The following is a 23,358-nucleotide window of genomic DNA, read 5'->3' as shown; positions in this document are numbered from 1 at the left end:
CATTTTGTTATTTTTTTTAAAGGAATGACTCCTATCAATAGAAGTCACCATCAAAAACTAATCGGTGTCTCTAACTTTTACAGAAGTTAAATGATAACGTGTGTGTAACCCCAAGCAGTCATTTAAGTCATGAACTTACTTGAATTCTTCTTGCTTTTGTTTTTTGTAATCTTGTCTGTATTTTGTGAATTCATCAAATAAATGGTAGATAATTTCTGCACTGAAGATCTTGACTCCGAGTGTATCAGCAAGCTCCTGGGAATCTCGCTCAACCTTCACATCAAAAGCAAGGATAACTGAATACCTGTAAAAATAGGAATGAGAAGTTACTTTAGACCATTGCATTATTCAATGGTGAAGATCAGATATTGTCACAGTATACAAACTTAAATTTATAACTTAAAGGAACCTACATCTTGTGGCTTCTTCCATCACTTTGTTAGACACAAATGCTGTATTTCCTGTCCTCTCCCTCTATACATCAGTACTCTCTCATAAACTTCCGGGAAGGTTGTATCAAAATTTTTAACTGTGGGGGGAAATCCTAGATGTGATTTAATGAAATTTTGCTTTGATTGGATATGGCCACATTTTAAAGTAAGGAATCTTCTTCCGCCTACTTTGTGCATTTTCTTCATTATTTTATTTACAAGTATAATCTTAATGAAACACAACTCCGGTTTCTTAAATTCCTTTCTCCCAGGTAAACCTACAGAAAGTATCAGCAGACTACTTCCAAAACCAGTACATTCTTCTTCTGTGATATCCAAAACAGAACGAGGCTTCCAATTTAGACCTTACCAACTTGACTGTATAATTGCGTTTTGGTGTCATTGGGAGATTAGCACAAGTCAATTTCTAATATAAGTAACCTCACTTCAAGACAAAATGATCAATCCCTGAAGGTGGCAGGATAGATTATTAGAGGAGATATGTGGGACACTTGCCTGTAGTTAGGACACAGGACTTTAGTTAGGCCACAGCTGGAGTACAGTGTGCAGTTCTGGTCACCACATTGCAGAAAGGGTGTGACTGCACTGCAGGGAATACAGCAGGAGATTCACCAGGATGTTGCCTATGATGGAGAAGGCTAAGAGAGGATCTGATAGAGGTGTAAAAGATTAGGAAGGACATGGACAGAGGAGTAGAAAGCAGCTGTTTTCCTTAGTCGAAAGGTCAAGAACAAGGGAGCACACTTTTAAATTAAAGGTAGGCGGTTAAGACAGGATTGGAGTAAAGTACATTTCACCCAGAGGGTGGTGGGGTCTGCAATGAACTGCCTGGGTAGTATTTGAGGTAGGTAACCTCCCAACCTTTCCAAAGTACTTAGGCATGTGAAGTGTCATAACATTCAAGGCTATGGGACTAGCATAAATATTACTGTATTTTTGGCAGTATAAACTCAATGAGCTGAAGGGCCTCTCCTATACTGTATAAATCCATGATCAATCTTTCAAACTTTATGCAAATTTCCATCAGAAGGCTAGAAAAGTCAATTTCAGTAAAATGAAAAGTATGTGATATATGGGACTTGAAGAATTCAGCTGGAGCAAAAGCATGTGAGATGGCTAGTGACATCAATCTCCAAAGACTGTGCAACCATTAAGATTGCTAACAGGTTAAGACTTCCATCTGATCAAGAAACCATACCCAGGATGCCGTTGGGAAATACAATCAAATGAAAAATAATGAACTTCTGTAGCTGTTTTCTGTTAAATGAATGGATGGCCCTTTTTTCAAAACTGAAGGAGTCTGGAAATTAATGGTCATCATGCTATTGACAAAGAGGAAGGTGGGGTGAGCAGAACTGATTGAGACTTGGACGAAGGAAACAAATGTACTGTAGCCAAATTTGCAGACAAACAAGTGGGTGTACAGGCAAGATGTGAGAGGGGTGCAAACAGTTTAGATAGAAAGATTGATTGAGCAGCAGGTAATTAGGAAAGCTAATGGAATAACAGCTCTTATTTCAAGGAGGTTGGAGTATAAGAGTAGGGAAGTCTTATTGCAACTGCACCTGATGCTGGTGAGATTACATCTGGAGTAATGAGAGCAGTTTTGACCCACTTATTTAAGGAAAGATAGCATTTCATTGGAAGCAGTTCAGAGAAGGTTCACCAGGATTATCTATTGAATGAAGGGACTGTCTTGTGAACAAGTATAAAAGGTTATGATAAAACCAAAACACTTGACCCCACTCCATAAACTCCCTGTCTACAGATTAGTTATGCTGACATGTTTTGCATTGCTTTCCACTATTGAAGCCAGGGGGTGTGATCAATTACCACGTTGCCTTGACTAATCTTTGCCTTCAAAAGCTATCTCATCTCAACCTTATGAGAAATTGTTCCTATTCACAACTATTGCCTATGCTGCATCCTAACCTGTTGTCTCTAATCCCCACAAATGACTTCCCAAGTTACCCATCACAGCATGGCTGCTGAACTTTCAGTGAACAGACCCACAGGACTGATGGTGGCCCAAGCCAAAGGTCTGACTTGGAAAGACACTCCCAACTGATGACTGACAAGCTACCTGAATCCCCAAACTCCTACTTTTCAACAATTTATCATCAGACAGTAGCAAAAATGAGGTTCAATCAAGCTCACGTCAGCAATAAGGATGAAGCATTTGCAAATTTCAATTGGCCATTAGCATGGAGTAGAGACATTCAAAAACAATTCTTGTGATTATGACAAGTCAAACTTCTCAGCACCCTTGATGGGAAAATATTAAAGTCTTAGGTAATTTTCAAATGTAAAACCAGGCTGACAAAACAGCTATTGCTCATGGCGACGATAATGCTTGAATGGATGTAAACACAAACTAGGAACAGGAGAGGCCATTCAGTCCTTTGAGCTGCTCTATCATTCAACAGAATCATGGCTAATCTTCCATCTCAAAGCTTCCACCCTTTCTCGCCATAATCTTTTTTACCTTTATTATCTAAATAAACTTGCAATCTTTTTCTTGAAAATACTCAGTGATCTGGCATCCAGCCTCTGTCACAAATTCTACAGGTTGACCACGCTCCAAACGATTTTTCTCATCTCAGTCATAAATGCCTACACCTATCCTGAATCCGTAAATGCCTGGTTCTATACTTCCCAACCAGGGGAAAAAAAAGTCCCTATACCTACCTGTTGAGCGTGTTAGAAATTTTCCAAGGAGGAAAGTCAGCAAAGGAAAAGGCATCAAGGTTGAGAATCAGCCTTGATCATCCTGAATGATGCAGTACATTCAAAGGGCCGAATGGCTTACTGCTGCTCCTTATGTTGCTATGTAAACTCTTCTAGCTGTGACAGCCAGGAAAACGTGGCAGTAAAGAATGGTTTGTGGATGTATGTAAAAACAGGGACAGTGACAATGTGAGCTTTGGATTTGCACAGGAGTGTCACTGGAACTCTAGAGGTCACCTCCCACATTGAAAACTTGTTATAATGGTAGAACAATGACAAGTTAAAAAGGTTTCAAATTTCAGAACTTTGCACTGCACTTTAAATCAACATGAGGCAACAATTTCTTTATGTAAAAAACATTTGGATTATTGCAACAGCTGTGTTTAGAACTTACTGAGGATCGTGTTCAAGCATCGCTGAAGCTTTCATCACGTCTTTCTTGTGCACAGGTCCAATGTTAATTCCAGCATACTATGACAGAAAGAGGAGGACAAATTTGTTTCATATTGAAAATAAAGAAAACAAATGAAAAAATAGTAAAAATTTCACACTACAATACTTACTGGCACATTTGATGCCCGAAGATATTCTAAGAGTGCCTCCAAGGAACCCAATGTAGAGGCTTGTACATAAACACCCTTCTCCTCAAGTTTAATAGAATTCAGTGTCTGCTTCAGTTCGTGGTCAAGTTCATCCTACCAACAGTAACGTGACAAGATTTCAAATTACATTATGGCCACATTTTCAAACTTAATATTGACTGTTTGATGTGACTTTTGAAGATAGAAACAGGCAAGTACAATAACAGGCAAGGATAATTAAAATTGTAAAGAAATGTACATTTCCAGATACACCACATGGTTATGCAAATATATTCTTAATTTTACGTCAACATCAACACAATGTTCACAAGGCAATGGAAACAAGGACCAGACAAAATGCTAAATCTAAAATACTAAAATATTTGATTTTCCATTAAATGCTTTTCAATCTTAAAATAAACCCAGCATTCACAATTTAAAAAAAGCTTATTTAGTGAAATTACATATATTATTCCAAATAACAGTTCAGCAGTTACGACACAGAATATTCAAAATATCAAGCATGACTAACTGAAGTAGACTAATACTATTTGTTACATTAACACAGGAAAATCAGAAATTATGGAGGCAGATGTTGCAAAAAGATTCTTATTCAATCTGATTTCCAATCTGGATGAATAATACTTCTAATAATCAGGATTTTAAAAAAATACAGCAAGCATGTGTGGTGGGAGAAAATGGTGCAGATTTCAAACACTATTATATAGAGAAATTATTAGTTGATAGTAAATATTGAATTTATGCTTTTATGATCCCAGAACTTCATTTTGAGCAATGCATTATTGGAGTTCTAAGGATCTACAATGACAATCAATTCCACATGGATAGCAATAAGATTTTGAAGGTACTTCAGCAATTCTTAAATTTACATGAATTTTAAATCAACCTGTTACAACACACCTCCCAGAGTAGGTGGGACTGGAACACAAGCCTCCTATTTCAGAGGTAGAGATACTGCCACTGTACAAGACCCCAGATGAAGTTTTATATACTGATAATGCTTTCAGACAAAAATTCAAACCTTTAGAACTGCAATTTCATCGTCTTTGTGGGCTATTAGCAGTGGTAAACCTGCAAGAGATTTCTCCAGATCTTTAGCAAGAATCTTCACACCTTGTGCAGCCCAGACTTCCTTCTGTTTCGTATACTGATTCTGAAAAAAAACATGATAACCACCTTAAAGCAAAAATGCCATTACAAATTCTATTTTTTTTTCACTGAGCCAATAGAATCATAAAATCCCTACAGTGCAGAAAGAGGTCATTTGGCCCATTGAGTCTGCACCAACTCTCCGAACAGTATCCCATCCAGACCCAGTTCCCACCCAATCCCCATAACCCCCAAATTTGCATTGTTAATCCACCTAGCCTGCATTTCCATGAACCATATGGGACAATTTAACATGGCTAACCTCCCCCCCCCCCCCCCCCCCCTAATCTGCATATCTTTGTGGGAAGAAACAGAAGACCTGGAGGAAACCTGAAGTCACATGTTTGAGCTAGGTGCATAAAGAACTGTTTGAGCAACAGGAGACAGACAGTAGTAGTTGAAGGGAGTTTCTCGAAATGGAGAAAGGTGACCACTGGTGTTCCACAGGGAGCAGTGTTGGGGCTACTGTTGTTTGTGATATACAGAAATGATCTGGAAGAAGGCATTGTTGGTATGATCAGCAAGTTTGCAGATGACAAGATGATTGGTGGAGATGCAGAAAGCATAAGGGACTGTCAAAGAATACAGGAGGATATAGACAGACAGTAGAGTTGGGCAGAAAAGTGGCAGATGGAGTTCAATCCAGACAAATGAGAGGTGATGAATTTAGGCAAGTCCAATTCTAGAGTGAATTATACAATGAACAGAAGAGCCTTGGGAAAAAAGTTGATGGGCAGAGAGATCCAGGAGTGCAGGTCCATTGTATCCTGAAGGTTACACGTGGATAGAGTCGTCAAGGAGGCATTTGGTGTGCTTGCCTTCATTGGACGGGGTATTGAGTATAAGAGCTGGCAAGTCATGTTAAAATTGTACAAGACATTGGTTCGGCTGCATTTGGAACATTATGCACAGTTCTGGTCGTCACATTACCAAAACGATGTGGATGCTTTGGAGACGGTGCAGAGAAGGTTTACAAGGATGTTGCCTGGTATGAAAGGAGCTAGCTATGAAGAGAGGTTGAGTAGGTTAGGTTTGTTTTCATTAGAAAAAAGGAGATTGAGAGGGGACCTGATTGAGGTTTACAAAATCATGAAGGGTATAAACAGGATGGAGAGAGATAGGCTTTTTCTCAGGGTGAAGAATTCAATAACGAGAGATTACGCTTTCAAGGTGAAAAGTTTAAGTACTTCACACAGAAGGTGGTGGGTGTCGGGAACGCATTGTCATCAGAGCTGGTTGAAGCAGGCATGGTAGATTCATTAAGATGCATCTGGTCAGATGCATGAGCAGGCGTGGAGCACAGGAATACAGATGCTTAGGAATCGGACAACCGGTTTAGATAGTAGATTTGGATCGACTCAGGCTTGAAGTGCCAAAGGGCTTTCCCTGGACTGTAAATTTTCTTTGTTCCTTGCTCTTTGAAGCCAACGCAGACATGGAAAGAATAGACAAACTCCGCATAGACAGTCACCTAAGGTGAAAATTGAACCAGTGACCCTAGCACTGTAAGGCAGCTGTGCTAACCACTGAGCCACTGTGCTGCCCATTTTTGTGGTGTGGCAATGGTGGGTGACAAACGCAATGACATTTTCTTTGAGTCACACACAAAGTATCTGCTCATTTCCTAATAAATATTGTCAACCAAATTAACCAAAAAGAACATTTCAATTCACTTTCAGAAAGCGTAGTTAGAGGATAGTGATCAGGTGCAATAATGCTGTTTGATTTTATTCTCTCTAATATGAGTAATAACCACACAGGTTAAAGTCAGCTAGCTCAATAATGCTAACAGAAAAACTCAATCTCAGTTTAAACTTTTGTTTTGCAAGGTAGCAATTCAAGGCATGCTCCCCAAAACTTTTTGAATTCTCTACCACACAGGGTTGTGGGCACTTCGTTGTTGAGTATGTTCAAAACAGAAATAAGTTGATTTTGGACACAAAGAGGAAGAAGAAATATGAGCATACTTCATAAAAAAATTGAAGTTGATGGTCAGCTGTGAACTTATTGAAGGGCACAACAAGATCAAAGGAAGATTTTATTGTCTTATAAAACAGGAGTAAATTTAACTTATTAACATGTGTATCTCTTCAATAAAGTAATATTTCACCAGTAACACAAAGAAATTCCTGCACTAAAATATTGTAATCCTACAAACATACTATATTCTCAACAAATAGACATATAGTAATGAAAATTATATAGAGCCGTAAATAGGAGCAGGAAGAAAGTGAGGACTGTAGATGCTGGAGATCAGAGTCTAAAAGTGTGGAGCTGGAAAGGCACAGCCAGTCAGGCATCATCCAAGGAGCGGAACATTGACATTTCGAGCATAAGCTGAAGCGGAGAGTCGACTCTCCTACTGCTCGGATGCTGCCTGACCGGCTGTGCTTTTGCAGCACCACACTTTTGACCATAAATAGGAACCGTCCAATATCCTTATTTCCAGAAATATCAGTTTTGTATCACTAAGTACATTTCTTAAAACATAATTGCTGTTACTATATAGCTGAAATGAGAACATAAAGCCAACAACTTTAACTGAGGAAACTTCATCTACTTAGTACTCAACTCACCTTGTCATATACACTTTCAATGTCCTGTGCTTGATGCTACTGTATTACCTGTGCGACTACTGCAGTTTTGTTTCCTGTATATTAAATTTAAAACTATGATTGTCTTGAAATTAGCATTCTCTTATCCAAATGAATTGATTTAAAGAATTCACCTGAATTACATCGGAACAGGCCCATTGAGCCTGCTCCCCCATTCAATTAGATCATGGCTAATGATCTACCTCAAAGCTACTTTCCCCATAGTATTTCCATGTTTATTGATGTCCAGGAATCTATCAAATGGTGTCTTGAACATGTTTAATGATTCAGCTTCCAGAGCTATCTCTGATAGAGAATTCAATCTATTCATCCCCTGTCATACTTTACATACTTTAACAAGTATTCCCTTAAATCTCTTTCCAATTGTTCTCTGGAGTTTAACATTCTATATTTTTTCATACCCGATTCTGAAGATTATTAGTCTTGCATCTCCTCTCCAAATCATGACCAATGCTTATGTATCCTTCATTGTGACACAGTTATCAAATTGTATACTGTAACTACTTCCTTCAAGTTTAATTGCATACAATAAAATTAACAGATTCCACTAAATGTTTCTGTTATTCATTAGATATCAGAGAAAAGAAAATCATTTTGTCATTTAGCTTCACAAATGAATTCTTTCCAAAGTCACAAGTGTTCAGTTCACAGATGTGGATACAGTTTTACAGTTCCTCTAATACTGAAATGGACCAAGGGTCTACTGAAAGTTATGCTAACAGGTATTGAAAAATGCAAAACGAAATTTGATTATATAAAGGATGGGTCAGTATTAGGGGAGATATAGACAGACACAGCATTGCAACTTTTTGTTGGCAGTGATCACAAACGCCCCATACAAGATTAACATAAGTAAGCTTTATCAAAGTACACATACTAGGTAAAACATCAACATATGTTTATAACATAGCATTATTTTCACAAGAAGTAAAACTCCATACCTTTACTCTCAGCTCTTTGAGAGGCGGTGGCAATAGAAGACCTCTGATTTGTGTAACTATCGGACCTTCAACTCCAGGAACAATAATAGTATCTCCTTCCTTTATGTTCCCATTGATTAGAATCACATCAATAGTCGTTCCCATTCCAGAAAGTGCTTTCACCTGGGAAACATTCAAACAAGAGACATAATTTTACTGTTGCAAAATGTATTTTGAGGTTACAATCATGTCTGTGTTGGGTCATTTCTTTTGCTTCAACTCCCTTTTTCAAAGACTGGTGATTCATAATATCATACAGTTCAATGAACATATACAGTCAGCTGGTGTTTTGTCATCTCTAGTTATATGCTTATAGATATTAGCACCAACAGGTGAACTGGATTGAGGACATGCATCAATATTAGTCAATTGCCAAAACACACATGCCTGAAAAGCACAGACCCAGTCCATTATATGAAATTCTAGGTATGTGTTCATGATTGTTCAGTGCATTGTGCATTAATCGTTCAAACAGAAAGGGCCGTTTTCCAGCAGAGGTTTAAAATCAAGAATATGATTATTCATTCAGGCAAACATCAATAAAACCCCCGGCACCTTTTGAAAATGAACAGAAATTTCTGGTTCCAATACAACATCCTCTCACTACATATCTTCCAACATAATTAAGAACAGTGAAATTAAACAAAGAACTGCAGAGAAGATAATAAGTCATAGATGTTAGGCCATTCAATCATGATTGATAAGTTTCTGAACCCCATTCTCCCAATTTCGCCCCGTAACCCTTGTTCCCCTTGACAATCAAGACCCTATCTATTGCATTCTTAAATACACTCAACGATCTGGCCTCCACAGCCTTCTGTAACAATGAATTCCATAGATTCAACACTTTCTGGCTAAAGAAGCTTCCCCCACCTCCATTTTAAAATCTCTTCCCTTTACTCAAAGGCTGTGCCCTAGTCTCTCCTACCAATGGAAACATCTTCCCAACATCCACTCGGTGCAGGCCATTCAGTATTCTGAAAGTTTGAATTAGATCCCCCACTCATCCTCCTAAATTCCATCCAGCATAGACACAGAGTCATCAAACATTCCTCATATGTTAAGCTTTTCATTCTTTGGACCATTCTCATGAACCTCCTTTGAAAACACGAAGGCCGGTACATGATTCCTGAGATATCAAGCCCAAAACTGTGCAAAATAGTCCAAATGTGGTCTGACAAGAGCTTCATAGAGCCTCAGAAGTACAATCAAGTACTCTCAGAATAAATGCAATCATTGCATTTGCCTTCTTAACTAGTGACTCAGGTTTACCTTAAAGTGTGTCCTGGACTAAGTGTCTCTACACTTCAGACTTCTGAATTTTCTCCCCATTTAGAAAACAGTCCACACTTCTATTCTTCCTACCTCTCACTTTCCCATGTTGTACAACATCTGCCATCTCTCTGCCCACTCTCCTAATCTGTCCAAATCCTTCTGTAGCCTCCTGCCTTCTCAATACTACTTGTCCCTCTACCTATATTTGTATCGTCTGCAAATGTGACCAGAATGCCCTCAGTTCCTTCATCTATATTGTTAATCTATAAAGTGAAAAGTTGTGGTCCTACCACCGAGCCTGCGGAACACCACTTGTCACTGGCTGCCATCTTGAGAAAGACCCTTTTATCCCCATTCTCTGTTTTCTAAAGCCAGCCAGGCTTCTGTCCATGCTAGCACCTTGCCTCTCATACAATGGGCCCTCACCTTACTCAGTAACCTCCTGGGTAGCACCGTGTCAAAGGCCTTCTTGAAGTCCAAGTAGATAACATCCATCGACTCTCCTTAATCTATCATGCTTGTTACTTTCTCAAAGAATTCTAGCAGTTTTGTCTGGCATGACATCTCCTTGATGAAACCACGCTGACTTTGCCATACACTTCCAAGTATTCCAAAATCTCGACTTTCACAATGGATTCCAGGATCTTACCCACGATCGAGGTCTGGCTAATTTTCTGTCTGTACTTTTTCATCTTTTGCCTTAGTCTTTTTAAACATAAGTGTTACATTAATGATTTCTCAGTCCTCTGATACTCTTCCTGACTCTGCTCATTCCTAAAAGATCACCACTAACACCTCCAGTATCTCTTCACTAATTCCCTTAGAACTCTGTGGTGTAGTCCATCTGGTCCAGGTGATTTATCTGTCTTCAGGCCATTCAGTTTTTCTAGCATCTTCTTCTTGGTAATGACCACCAGAATTAGCTCTGTCCCCTCACTCTTGAATTTTTGGGATATTACTCATGTCTTCCACCGCAAAGACTGACATAAAGTATTATTCAGTTACTCAGTCATTTCCTTGTTCCCCACTATTTCTCTACCATCATTTTCCAGCAGTCCAATGCCCACTCTTGACTCTCTTTTACTATATATATATATAAAATATATATATGAAACTCTTACAGTCTTCGCTTATATTACTGGTGAACTTACTCTCAGATTTAATTTTCTCCCACCTTATTTCCTTTTTTGTTGCCCTCTGTAAGCTTCCCAATCCTCTGGTTTCCCATTACTCTTTGCCTCATTACATGCTTTCTCTTTTTACTTTTATACTATCCCTGACTTCCCTAGTCAGCCACGTTTGCCTCATCCCCCTTGTACCATGCTTCTCTTTCCTCAGGATGAATCTCTGCTGTGTCTCCTGAATTACTCCCAGAAACTCCTGCCACTGCTGTGCTATTGTCTTTCCTACTAGGGTCCTCTCCCAGACAATTCTACCCAGCTCCTCCCACATGGCTCTACCTTTATTCAGCTGTAACACCATTACTTCTGATTCCAATCTTCTGCCTCTCAAATTGCAAAGTAAATTCAATCATATTATGATCACTGCTTCCTAAGGGTTCCTTCAACCTTAAGCTCCCTTATCAAGTCTACCTCATTGCACATCACTAAATCCACAATTGCCTGTTCTCCAGTGGGCTCCACCACAAGCAGCTCCAAAATGCCATCTCGTAGACACGTCATAAATTCCTTTTCTTGCAATCCACTATCAACCTGATTTTCCTAGTCCACCTGCATATTGAAATTCCCCATGATCACTATAACTTTGCCTTTTCTACACATCTTTTCTGTTTCCTGGTATATCTTCCACCACAGCTCCTGACTACTGTTTGGAGGCCTGTACATGACTCCAACTATGGTTTTTTTACCTTTGCAGTTCCTCAATTCTACCCACACAGATTCTGTACCATCTGAGCCTACTTCGTTTCTTACTTTTGATTTCATTTCGTTTCTTACTAATAACACAACCCCAAACTCTCTGCCCACCTGTCTATCTTTTCGATAAGATGTAAATCTTGAATATTCAGCTCCCAATCCTGATCCCCTGCAACCATGTCTCCGTGATGCCCACAATGTCATACTTGCCAATTTCAATCTGGTCCACAAGCCAGGTTTTGATCTTATACAGAGTGCATTCAGATAAAACACAAGATCTGAAACAAAATCATGCTGGAGAAATTCAGCAGGTCACTTTTAAATATTCCTATAGCTTTCAACTCACCTCACACTAGGGAAACAGACCTGTGCTATTCACCTTATCTACGCCCCTGATGATTTTATAAACTTCTAAAAGTTCAAACCCCAACCCCCACCCCCCCCCGCCCCCGCCCTTCAACTTATGTTCCAGTGAAAAAAGTCCCAGCCTATCCAGCCTCTGCTTACAATTCACTTCCAGCAGTTCTGGCAACATTCTGGTAAATATTTTACATTTTAATAATATCGTTTATAGAAAGTTAGGGAAGAAATTGCAGGGCTCCTAGCAGAGATATTTATTTCACCTACAGCCATGGGTGAGGTGCCAGAGAATTGGCAGGTGGCTAATGTTGTGCCTTTATTTAAGACAGACTCTGGAGGACTAGCCTGAGAACTGTAGACTGTTGAGTCTGACATCAGTGGTGAATAAATTGGAAGAGATAGGAGACTTTGCCCTATTTTACCATATACTTCCAAATATTCCGAAATCTCGCCCTTCACAATGGATTCCAGGATCTTACCCACGATCGAGGCTAGGCTAATTTTCTGTCTGTAATTTTTCATCTTTTGCCTTAGTCTTTTTAAACAGAAGTGCATTTGGAGAGACAAGGACTGATTAGGGATAGTCAGCCTGGCTTTGTGCGTGGGAAATCATGTCTCACTAACTTGACTGAGTTTTTTGAGGACACAACCAAAAAGACCGATAAGGGCAGAACAATAAACATTGTCTACATGGATTTTAGTAAAGGCTTGACAAGGTTCAAATGTTAGCGTAATTAGAAAAATTAGGGATTCAAGGAGAACTGGTCATTTGGATACAAAATTAGCTTCACAGTAGTACAGAGTGGTAGTGGAGGATTGTTTTTAGGATTGGAGGCCTGTGACCAGTGGTGTTCTGCAGGTTTCAGTGTTGTTTGTTATTGATATGAACAATTTGGATGAGAATTTAGGAGGTATGGGTAGTAAATTTGCAGTCGACACCAAAATTGGTGGTACATTTGAAAGTGAAGACGGTTATCTCAGATTACAAAGAGATCTTGATCAACTGAGCCAATGGTCTAAGAAGTGACAGATGTGGTTTAATTTGAATAAATTCAAGGAGCTGCATGTTGGTAAAACAAATAGGGCAGGGCTTATACAGTTAACAGTGGGGCCCTGGATAGTGTTGTCAGAGAGACCTAGGGGTTCAGGTACATAATTCTTTGAAAGTCACACTGCAACATCTCACCAAGGCATTTTTGACAGCAACTTTTAAACCTGCAACTTTCATTATTAAAAGATCAAGGACAAATGTGTGGGCAAACTCCCAAGTTCTAATCCAAGCCAAATACCATCTTGACTATATTGCCATTTCTTCTCTATTGCTAAGCAAAAATGCAGCATCGCCTTTCCAAACAGCACAGTGGGTGTCCCTACAGCACATGAACTGCAGTTGTTCAAGGCAATTGCTCACCATCTCTTTCTCATGGGCAAATAGCAACTGGAAGTAAATGCTGGCCAAGCCAGTGATGCTGTAACGCTGAGACACAAGAAATGGGATAGAACACTTGAACACAGTTTCCATCTGTCAACTGCATTTGCAGATTACAGGGACAACAGTGAATATTGTTTAGTTATTAATCTTCATTAATTGCATTGGAGATGATTTTGTAAGATGAAATTTCACTTTCACTAGATTGGACACTTGGACAAGTAAATCCAGCATTTCATACAGTCTTTCAGAAATAGAGGGACAACTTAAAATGCATTTAATGCCGATCAAAAATGAGTTTCTCGCACAAAAAGCAAAAAGAAGGAAAAATACACCAAGTTGCCCCACAACTTGCCAAGTATTTTGAGTTGCAGTCTCTGTTGTAATATAGAAAGACACCTCAGACAATTTGCACAAGATCTCATGAACACCATTCATATAAATAACCAGCTAACATGTTTCAATAATGCAGGAGTGATAAATGTTGCAGAGAAAATCATAACTTCTGGTTCCTCAAGTAACAAGAAAACCGGGTCTCAATTAATAGAACAACTGGAATGATGCTACTTCCAATAATGGAGTATTCCTTCACGACTATACTGAAGTTCCAACTCAGATTGTTTCCTGAAAGCTCTGGAGTGATGCTTAAATCCACAACCTTTAGACTCAGATGAGAATGCTATCACTGACCCAACACTGACAGCTGCTGATAATCATTACTGCTCTTTACTATGCATTTAAATTGACCAACCAACAAAGAAAGCAAGCATGTAAAAGATTCTAAAATGAAACAAAATAAATAGTATGGAAAAGGATCATCCTGAACTTTCCTGAAAACTTATTGTGTGCTATTACACCAGAAAAACTACTGGTTCAATACCTGATCTATGACAACTCAATTAAGACAGCAATCAGAACACTAAAATTCGTCTCTCAATCTCATGGCTAGGAAAAAGGGAGTCTCGGTAAAAATATGGCAACAAGGTTTTTATTCTTGGCAGCTATCCAATAACCTCTTCAGTGAGACATGTCTATTGACAGTGACTGCAATGTATTCATTTGTTGGATGTAACTGTCGCTGGCTGGTCAGCATTTAGTACCCTTCCGAAGGTGGTAGTGAGCTACCTTCTTGAACCACTGCAGTCCACCTGCTCTGTGTTGACTCAATGCCATTAGGGAGGAAATTCAAGGATTTTGACCCAGTGACAGGAATTGGGTAGGTTGCCATTCTATTTACACAGTCAGTCTTCGAACACTAGCTTCTAAGTTTGTAGATGAATGGTCATTACATCAAGCAAGATACTTGATAGTTGGTGAGCTTGACTATTTCAGTTTGGCAAGTGAAGGAATGTCACTTATTTGTTAATTTAATTTTTTGACAATCTGTAGCATTTATCACAAAAGTTAGAAATACTGTATACTGCTGCAGAATGTTTTCGAAGTTGAACTGGAAATTATTTAAAATTACAACTGATCAGGAGTACTTACCTCCATAACTTGAGCTCTCAGTTCCATAGAATATGCTAGTCTCTTAGCAAGCATAGTCTGGGTTAGTTCCACCAGCATTGCAATAAGATTTCCCATGCCATCACCAGTGTGAGCTGATGTAGGAACCAATGACACAAATGTACGTGGATCTTCGTTCTCAAAGAATAGAGCAGCATTCAGGCCCTAAAAATGAATCATTTAACCCATTAGCAATGTACTGATAAATGTGCGAACTGAAAATAGCTTAGACACATCAAGTTAGAATTTCTTCACCTATCAACAATAGTAAGCAAAGTTGGCACACAGATGAAAATCAATCACTTTCAATATTTGTGGAAGACTCATGGCATTGCTCATTAGACATCCTTTCCCTGCATAGTCAATTTTAAAAGAAAAAAAAATCAAGGGATTAGAAAGAAAACAGAGAAACAAAGAAAGAAAGAAAAAAAATAAAACAAAAGAAAGAAAGAAAAGAAAGGAAAGAAAAGAAAGAAAAGAAAAAGAAGTACATGTTAGAAACAGAAATGGTATTCAGTAAACACAGAATGCAGGAGAAACTCTGTAGATCTAACAACATCAGTGGACAGAGAAGCAGAGTTAACGGATGACCCTTTCAGAGCAGAAGTTCAAAAGAGGGGTCATATCAGATGCAAAGCGTTTACTTGGTGCTTTGCTCCAAAGATGCTACCAGACCAGCTTGGTTTCAGTAGTACTTTGTATTAGTAATGGTGAACAGCTGTTTCTTTCAGACAAGAGGTAATCATGCAGTAGTGTTCCAAAGAAACATTGCTCTATTTTATATGTCTGCTTACATTTATTTGTATGGCAAATTTAATGCAGAGTTTTGCAAAATCATACATATTTTAGCATGAATGGTCTGTCTTCATCCTTCTTGCCATGATTTTGAAAGGGGTGGGAGGGAATGGAAGAGAAACCTGAGGCATAAATAACACACATTTTGGAAGCTGGCAGAACAAACTGAAAAAGCTGCTTAAAAAATATAGACATGGAAATTTTGGCTGTATTGGTAAAGGCGTCATGTGAGGTAAAAAGGAAATTATACTCAATTTTTTATAAAATCTGCTTGGACCATAGTTGGAACAGTATACAGTTCTGGCATTTAAACATTCAAAAGGATATCAAGGCCCTAAAGATAATGAAGAAATTTATTAACATGGGATGAGAGTCATCAATTATGTGGAGAGAGTGGAGAAGCCGGGATTATACAATCAGTAGCAGCTAGTAATACATGTCTCTCACCAAAAATATATCCTGGTAGAAAGGAAAAATTTTGAGAAAGGAATAAACTAACCATGGCCAAGTAAGGATGTTCAGCAGAGTCTCAAGTAGAAAGAAAAAGCATATTAAAAGGGGACAAAATTCAGTGATAGCCCTGAAGACTGGGATAATTTTACAATCCAGCAAAGGAGGATTAAAAATATAATAAAGACAGGGTACATAAATGAGGAGGACAAATTTGCAAGGACTATAACAATAAGAGCTTCTTTAAATATATAAAAAGAGAGAGATCAAAGTGAACACAGGTTCCTAGAAAATGAATTTGAGAAGATAGTTATGGGGAACAAGGAATTTGTAGAGGAGTTAAACAGATATTTTGCATCACTCTTTATGGTGGAAGATACTTTGATCATCTCATTAATACAACGGAATATGGGGGAGGAATTAAGTACCATTACCATCGCTAGAGAAGTAGTTCTGGATAAACTAACAGGGCTAAAGGCAGATAAGTCTGTGATATTGAGGGCTTGCATTCTAGGATCACAAAAGAACTGGCCATAGAGATAGCAGATGCATTGGTTGTAATTCTCCAAAATTCCACAGATTCTGGAGAAATATCAGAGAACTGGAAAACTGTCAATATGATGCTCCTGTTCAAAAATAGGGGGGAAGCAAAAAAGCAGGAAAATACCCACTTGAATTTGGATGAATGAGAGGTGATCACATTGAAACACATAGGATTCTTAAGCAGCTTGACAGGGTAAATGCTAAGAGTGTGCTTCCTCTCATGGCAAGAGACTAGGACCAGAGGGCACAGTTTCTGGATGAAAAGGACCAATGCAACACAGATGATGAGGAACTCCTTCCCTCAGAGGAACCTTTTGGAACTCTCTGCCACAGAGAACTGTGGGGCAGAGTCCTATAGTTAAGGCTAAGGTAGAGATAGATAGATAGAGTCTTGATCAGTAGAAGAATCAACAATTACGGAGGAAAATGGACATAATGAATATCACATCAGCCAATCCTACTGAGCGACAGGGCAGGTTCAAGGGACCAAACAGCCAACTTCTGCTTCTATTTATGGTCTTATTCCTACAGCAGAGGTTAAAATCTAAGACAAAATTGTTTACAAGCATGAATGCTTTTGATAAAGTAGAAAATAAATTGTTTTCAATCGGCATAAGGGCCAGTAACCACAGGATGCAGATTTATGGTAACTGGCAGTAGATTCAGAGGTAGCAAAGAGAAACTGTTTTTTTAAGTATTGAGCTGACATGATCGAAACGCACTGTCTAAGAAGATGAAAACAACAGATTCAACAGTAACACGAGAAAGATTATTATATAAACATTTGCAAGAACAAAGTGGAAAGACCATACAAACAACAGTGTGGCATTAGTAGGACAGTGCCCCCGTAGAACTGGTACATTCATGACTGACTAGCTGTTTTCTCTGCTGTATCACAGTAAATAAAAGGCATAACAACTTAGGTGAAAGCATATTCTGAACTTGAGCTGAAAATTTCTACCTATTCCATACATCAACCCCTGCCAATTGGTTTTTAAAAACATAATACACGACAGAAAAGGTCACAAAACCTGTTGTGCAAATTCCACAATAGTTGATTTGGCTCTCTCATCAAATTCATCTTTTGTGTTCTTCTTTTGCTTCTTTAACGTGGCAACTACATCGGTATCAGGACTTTTCTTCCAATCATACAACCTGTCAATCTATTGCAACAAAAAAATACACAGCTGAAGTATTTATTGAGTCACCACTCAGCAGCAAAATGTTTACAATCGGCCAGAAGTTTTATATTTGAAACAAAAACAGAAGTTTTAGAAAAACTCAGCAGTATGGCAGGATCTGTGAAGAGAAATCAGAGTTAACGTTTCAGGTCTGGTGACCCTTCCTCAGAACAATCCAAATAAGAAGGGCACCAGAAAGACAGAAAAGTCACAAAGGGGAAAAGCAATCAATGTATCCATTGTTCTGCTGCATAGCTGAAGATGATTATTGTTATTCACTCATGGAACGTGGGCATCGCTGGCTGACCAGCATTCGCGGTTATGGGCTAAAAATATTCAGAAGACAGTCTAATTTCTTATTTTAAAGGTAAATGTAAGATGTTGCACTCCAGATGCAATTCAATTAGCCAAACTACTGGAGTTAAAGCAAAAGACACTTTATTCATCTACTATAGTTAAAATACAACAAAAGAGAAACGAATTGGAATAACATAACTCTATTGGAAACTTAACAGAACAATATACTGTAACTCTTACTAATTAACTGTTCCAATCTATAACCTCCCACAAACACACCCTTAGCAAAAGGCAAATTCAGAAAACAGATTCTCACATGCAACTCCAGCAGCAGCTGGAAGAGCTTTTGGCTATAAGCAAGAGAAGTAAAAGCTAGATCCCAACAATTCAGCTGAAAGTTAAAACTACAAATTCTGGTTCTGTGCCCATACCCATTCAGGCTGCTTCTATTGTTCCAACATTTTGAAAAAAAAACCCCAAGGCTTCATTAGCTGTTTCCTCTAGTGGGTCTGTATGCTGCTCGCCACCTCTGCTGTTAAACCTCTCCAAAATAAAAAGAATAATATAACCTCTTAAAGCCACAACATCGTCACATTACCCTTAGTCAGCTTGGAAAAGATGCTGGCAAGCTTCCTTCTACAGCTGCAGTCCATGTGCTGCAGATAGACCTTCAATGTCCTTCGGAAGGAATTCCAGAATTTTGACCCGGAGGTAGTGAAGAAACAAGGCTACATTTCCAAGCAAGGTGGGTGGCTTGGAGGGAAACTTGCAGGTGGTGATGTTTCTTTGCATTTGCTGCCCATATACTTCTAACTAAAATTGGTTGTGGATTTGGACCAGTTGGCAGATTTCAACAGTGCATCTTGTAGATAGTACATACTGCTGCTACTGAGTATCAATGGTGAAGGGCATTGATGCTCGTCCATTTGGTGCTAATTAAGCAAGCTACTTTGTCCTAGATGGTGTCAAGCTTCTTGAATGTTGTTGGAGCTGCACCTATCTAAGCAAGTGAGGAACATTTCATCACACTCTTGACACGTGCCTTATAGATGATGGACAGTTACTGCTACAGTATTCTAGTCTCTGACCTACTCTTTTAGCACTATTTATACGGAAACTCGCTATTTATATGGAATCAGTTGCATTTCTGGTCAATGGCAATATCCCAGAAGTGGGGAATTAATGATGTAATCACAATTGAATATCATAGGTCAGTGGTTATATTGTCTCTTATTGGAGATGGTCATTGCCTAGCATTTGTGTTGCCAAATGTTACTTGCCAAGCCTTGTTGCATTTGAACATGGACTGCTTGAGTACCTGAGCAGTTGTGAAATGATGCTGAGCATTGTGCAATCTTCATGAACATCCCCACTTTGGCCCTTACGATGGAGGAAGGTCATTGATAAATCAACTCAAGATGGTTCAAACCTAAGGCACTATCCTAATGAATTCCCGCAGGGATATCCTGCATCCAAGATGATTGATCGCCAAAACCATAACCATCTTCCCATGTGTCAGGTATCCCTCCAACCTGAAAAGAGTTTGCTCCATAATTCTCACTGATTCCAATCTTTGCTCAGGCTCCTTGATGTCACCCTCTATCAAATGTGGCTTTGTTTTCTCACCTCACCTTTGGAATTCCGCTCTTTTGTTCAAGTTTGAACCAAGTATATGCCAGTTAATGAGATCAGAAGCCAAGTGGGCCTGACAGAATTCAAACAGGGCATCAGTGAGCAGGTTATTGCGTAGCAGGTGTTGCTTGATAGTACTGTTGATACCATCTTTCATCACTTTACTGATGATCAAGAGTAGAATGATGGGGATAGTAATTAGCAGGATTGGATCAGTCTTGCTTTTTATGAACAGAACATAACTGGGCAAATTTCCACATTGTCAGATAGATGCCATCATCAGACCTCCACTGAAACAGCTGGCTAGGATAACAGCAAGCCCTGGAGCACAAGCCAGAATGTTGTCAGGTCCTATACTTTGCAGCATCCAGTACCTCCAAGTGCTTCTTGATACCAAATGAGCGAATCGAATTGGTTGAAGACTGGTATCCATGATGCTGGGGAGGATTGCAGTAGGCAGAGAGTGATCATCCATTCGGCACTTCTGGCTGAAGACTGTTACAGATGCTTCAGCCTTATCTTTTGCACGAATATGCTGGGCTCTTCCATCATTGAAGATGGGGACATTTGTGATTGACCTCCTCCAGCGAATTGTTCAATTGCTCACCACCATTCATGACCGGATGCGGCTGGACTGCAGAGCTTAGATCTGATCTGCTGATGAGGAGGATTGATGGAAGGCAGAGTGATGGATGTTGTCTACAAAGACTTCAGTAAGGCATTCACAAGGTTCTGCATGATACCCTGGTTAACGAGGTTAAATCGCATGGAATACAGGGAGAACTAGCAATTTCGATACAAAATTAGCTCGAAGGTAGGAGACAGAGGGTAGCTTTTTGGACTGGAGGCCTGTGACCAGTGGTGTGTCAAAAGGATCGGTGCTGAGTCCACTGCTGTTCATCTTTCACATAAATGATTTGAATGTGAATATAGCAGGTATAGTTAGTAAGTTTACAGAAGACATCAGAATTGGTGGTGTAGTGGACAGCGAAGAAAATTACGTCAGAGTACAATAGGACCTTGATCAGATTGGCCGATAGGTCAAGGAGTGGCAGATAAGTTTAATTTAGATAAATGTGAGGCGCTGCATTTTGGAAAGGGAAACCAAGGCAGTGAAGGCAACATTTGGTATGGTTGTTTTTATTGGTTAGTGCATTCAGTGTAGGAGGTGGGAGTCATTTTGCAGCTGTACAGGACATTGGTTAGACATTTCCTCATTTCCCCTTCCCCCACCTCACCCCAGTTCCAAACTTCCAGCTCAGCACTGTCCCCATGACTTGTCCTACCTGCCTATCTTCTTTTCCACCTATCCACTCCACCCTCCTCCCTGACCTATCACCTTCATCCCTTCCCCCACTCACCTATTGTACTCTATGCTACTTTCTCCCACCCCCACCCTCCTCTCATTTATCTCTCCACCCTTCAGGCACTTTGCCTGCATTCCTGATGGAGGGCTTTTGCCCGAAACGTCGATTTAACTGCTCCTCGGATGGTGCCTGAACTGCTGTGCTTTTCCAGCACCATTAATGCAGAATCTGGTTTCCAGCATCTGCAGTCATTGTTTTTACCATTTTTGGTATACTGCGTACAATTCTGGACTCTCTGCTAACAGGAAAGATGTCATGAAACTTGACAGGGCGCAGAAAAGATATTGCCAGAATTGAAGGGTATGAACTATAGGCAGAGGCTAAATAGGCTGGGGCTGTTTTCCCTGGAGCATCAGAGGCTGAGGGGTGACCTTATACAAATTTACCAAATATTGAGGGACATGGATAGGGTGAATAGTCAAGGTCATTTGCACCATGGTAGGGGAGTCCAAAACTAGAGGGCATAGGTTTAAAGTGAGAGGGAAAGATTTAGAACTCCCTACAGTGTAGAAACAGGCCCTTCTGCCCAAGTCCGCACCAACCCTCCAAACAGTAACCCACCCAGACCCATTCCCCCTACCCTATGTTTACCCCTAATACACCTAACTTACACATCCCTGAACATTGGCTATGCTAAATTGCCCAATTCACCTAATCTGCACATCATTCAAAAGAGACCTAAGGGGCAACCTTTATACTTTTTTTTTGTATCGAATGAGCTGCCAGATAAAATGGTGAAGGGAACATTTCAAAGGCATCTGGAAGGGTATGTGATTAGGAAAGGTTTAAAGGGACCTGGGCCGAAAGCTGACAAATGGGGCTGAGTTAATTCAGGATATCTGATCAGCATGGATGAATTGGATCAAAGAGTCTATTTCCATGCTGTACATCTCTATGACTGTTTGACTCTGATGATAATGTGTGATTGCTTAGCTCTGTCTATCATTTGCTGCTTATGCAGTTTGACACACAAGTCATCCTTTCTGGTAGCGTCACCAAGTCGGCACCCCCTTTTCAACTATGCTCGGTGCTGCTCCTTACATGCCCTTCCGCATGCTCCATTAAGAGTTGATCCTCTGGCTTTATGGCAATGGTTAAGTGGGGAATAAGCCCAGCCAAAAGGATGCACTTTGTGTTGGGAGTATGATTGTTGATGACCCACAGTGTCTTACGGATGTCCAATCTTGAGATCCTAAGTCTATTTGAAGCCTGTTCCATTTAACACAGTGATACTACCATACAACAAGATGGAGGGTATTCTCAATATGAAGTTGGGACTTAGTCTCCATAAGAATTGTGCCATGGTCACTCTTAGTGATACTGTCATGAACACATACATGTGCAGTGAGTAGTTTGATAAGAAGGTGGTCAAGTATGTTTTTCCTTTTTGTCACAGACCCAGGCTAGCAGCCATGCCTATTAGCACCCGACCAGCTCAATCAGTGATGCTGCTGTTGAACTTTGCCATCAGCCATCCAGGCTTTATTTTGTGACTTTGCCATCCTCAGTGCCACATCCAAGCATGTTCACCATGGGAGGAGTACTTGATGCATCATCCAAGGGTGATTTTCTTGCCCTCGCTTTTGTCATTTACATAAATGATTTGGATGCGAGCACGAGGTTCAGTTAGTAAGTTTGCAGATGACACCAAAATTGGAGGTGTTGTGGACAGCAAAGAGGGTTACCTCAGATTACAACAGGATCTGGACCAGATGGGCCAATGGGCTGAGAAGTGGCAGATGGAGTTTAATTCAGATAAATGCGAGGTGTCACATTTTGGGAAAGCAAATGTTAGCAGGACTCATAAACTTAATGGTAAGGACCTAGGGAGTGTTGCTGAACAAAGAGACCTTGCAGTGCAGGTTCATAGCTCCTTGAAAGTGGAGTCGCAGGTAGATAAGATAGTGAAGAAGGTGTTTGGTATGCTTTCCTTTATTGGTCAGAGGATTGAGTGCAGGAGTTGGGAGGTCATGTTGCGGCTGTACAGGACTATGGCCATAAGGTGCTGAAGAAACAGCAATCAAAAGTGATACATTGAAAACTCAGGATGTACACGTGATCAAAATTGAAAGAGCACAGAAAAAAATCAGAGAGTTGTTTTGGATCTAGACAGGGGCAAAACCA

At 39.7% G+C, this 23,358-nt stretch overlaps 1 protein-coding gene across 1 annotated transcript in view; it reads right to left on the bottom strand.

Moving 5' to 3' along the window:
• Positions 1-23,358, bottom strand: part of eif5b (eukaryotic translation initiation factor 5B) — a 77,269-nt gene that overhangs the window by 14,086 nt on the left and 39,825 nt on the right. Inside the window, exons 15-21 of the mRNA XM_060826005.1 lie at positions 17,789-17,920; positions 14,952-15,134; positions 8,487-8,648; positions 4,803-4,934; positions 3,743-3,874; positions 3,574-3,650; positions 140-304 (exon numbers count right to left, since the gene is read on the bottom strand). Coding sequence (XP_060681988.1) covers positions 140-304; positions 3,574-3,650; positions 3,743-3,874; positions 4,803-4,934; positions 8,487-8,648; positions 14,952-15,134; positions 17,789-17,920 — 983 coding nt within the window. The remainder of the gene's footprint in view (positions 1-139; positions 305-3,573; positions 3,651-3,742; positions 3,875-4,802; positions 4,935-8,486; positions 8,649-14,951; positions 15,135-17,788; positions 17,921-23,358) is intronic.

The sequence above is a fragment of the Hemiscyllium ocellatum genome, chromosome 6 (assembly GCF_020745735.1).
Source record: "Hemiscyllium ocellatum isolate sHemOce1 chromosome 6, sHemOce1.pat.X.cur, whole genome shotgun sequence".
Lineage (NCBI taxonomy): Eukaryota > Metazoa > Chordata > Chondrichthyes > Orectolobiformes > Hemiscylliidae > Hemiscyllium > Hemiscyllium ocellatum.
Note: the sequence above shows the minus strand (reverse complement) of the source record. Positions and strands in the feature narration are given on the sequence as shown.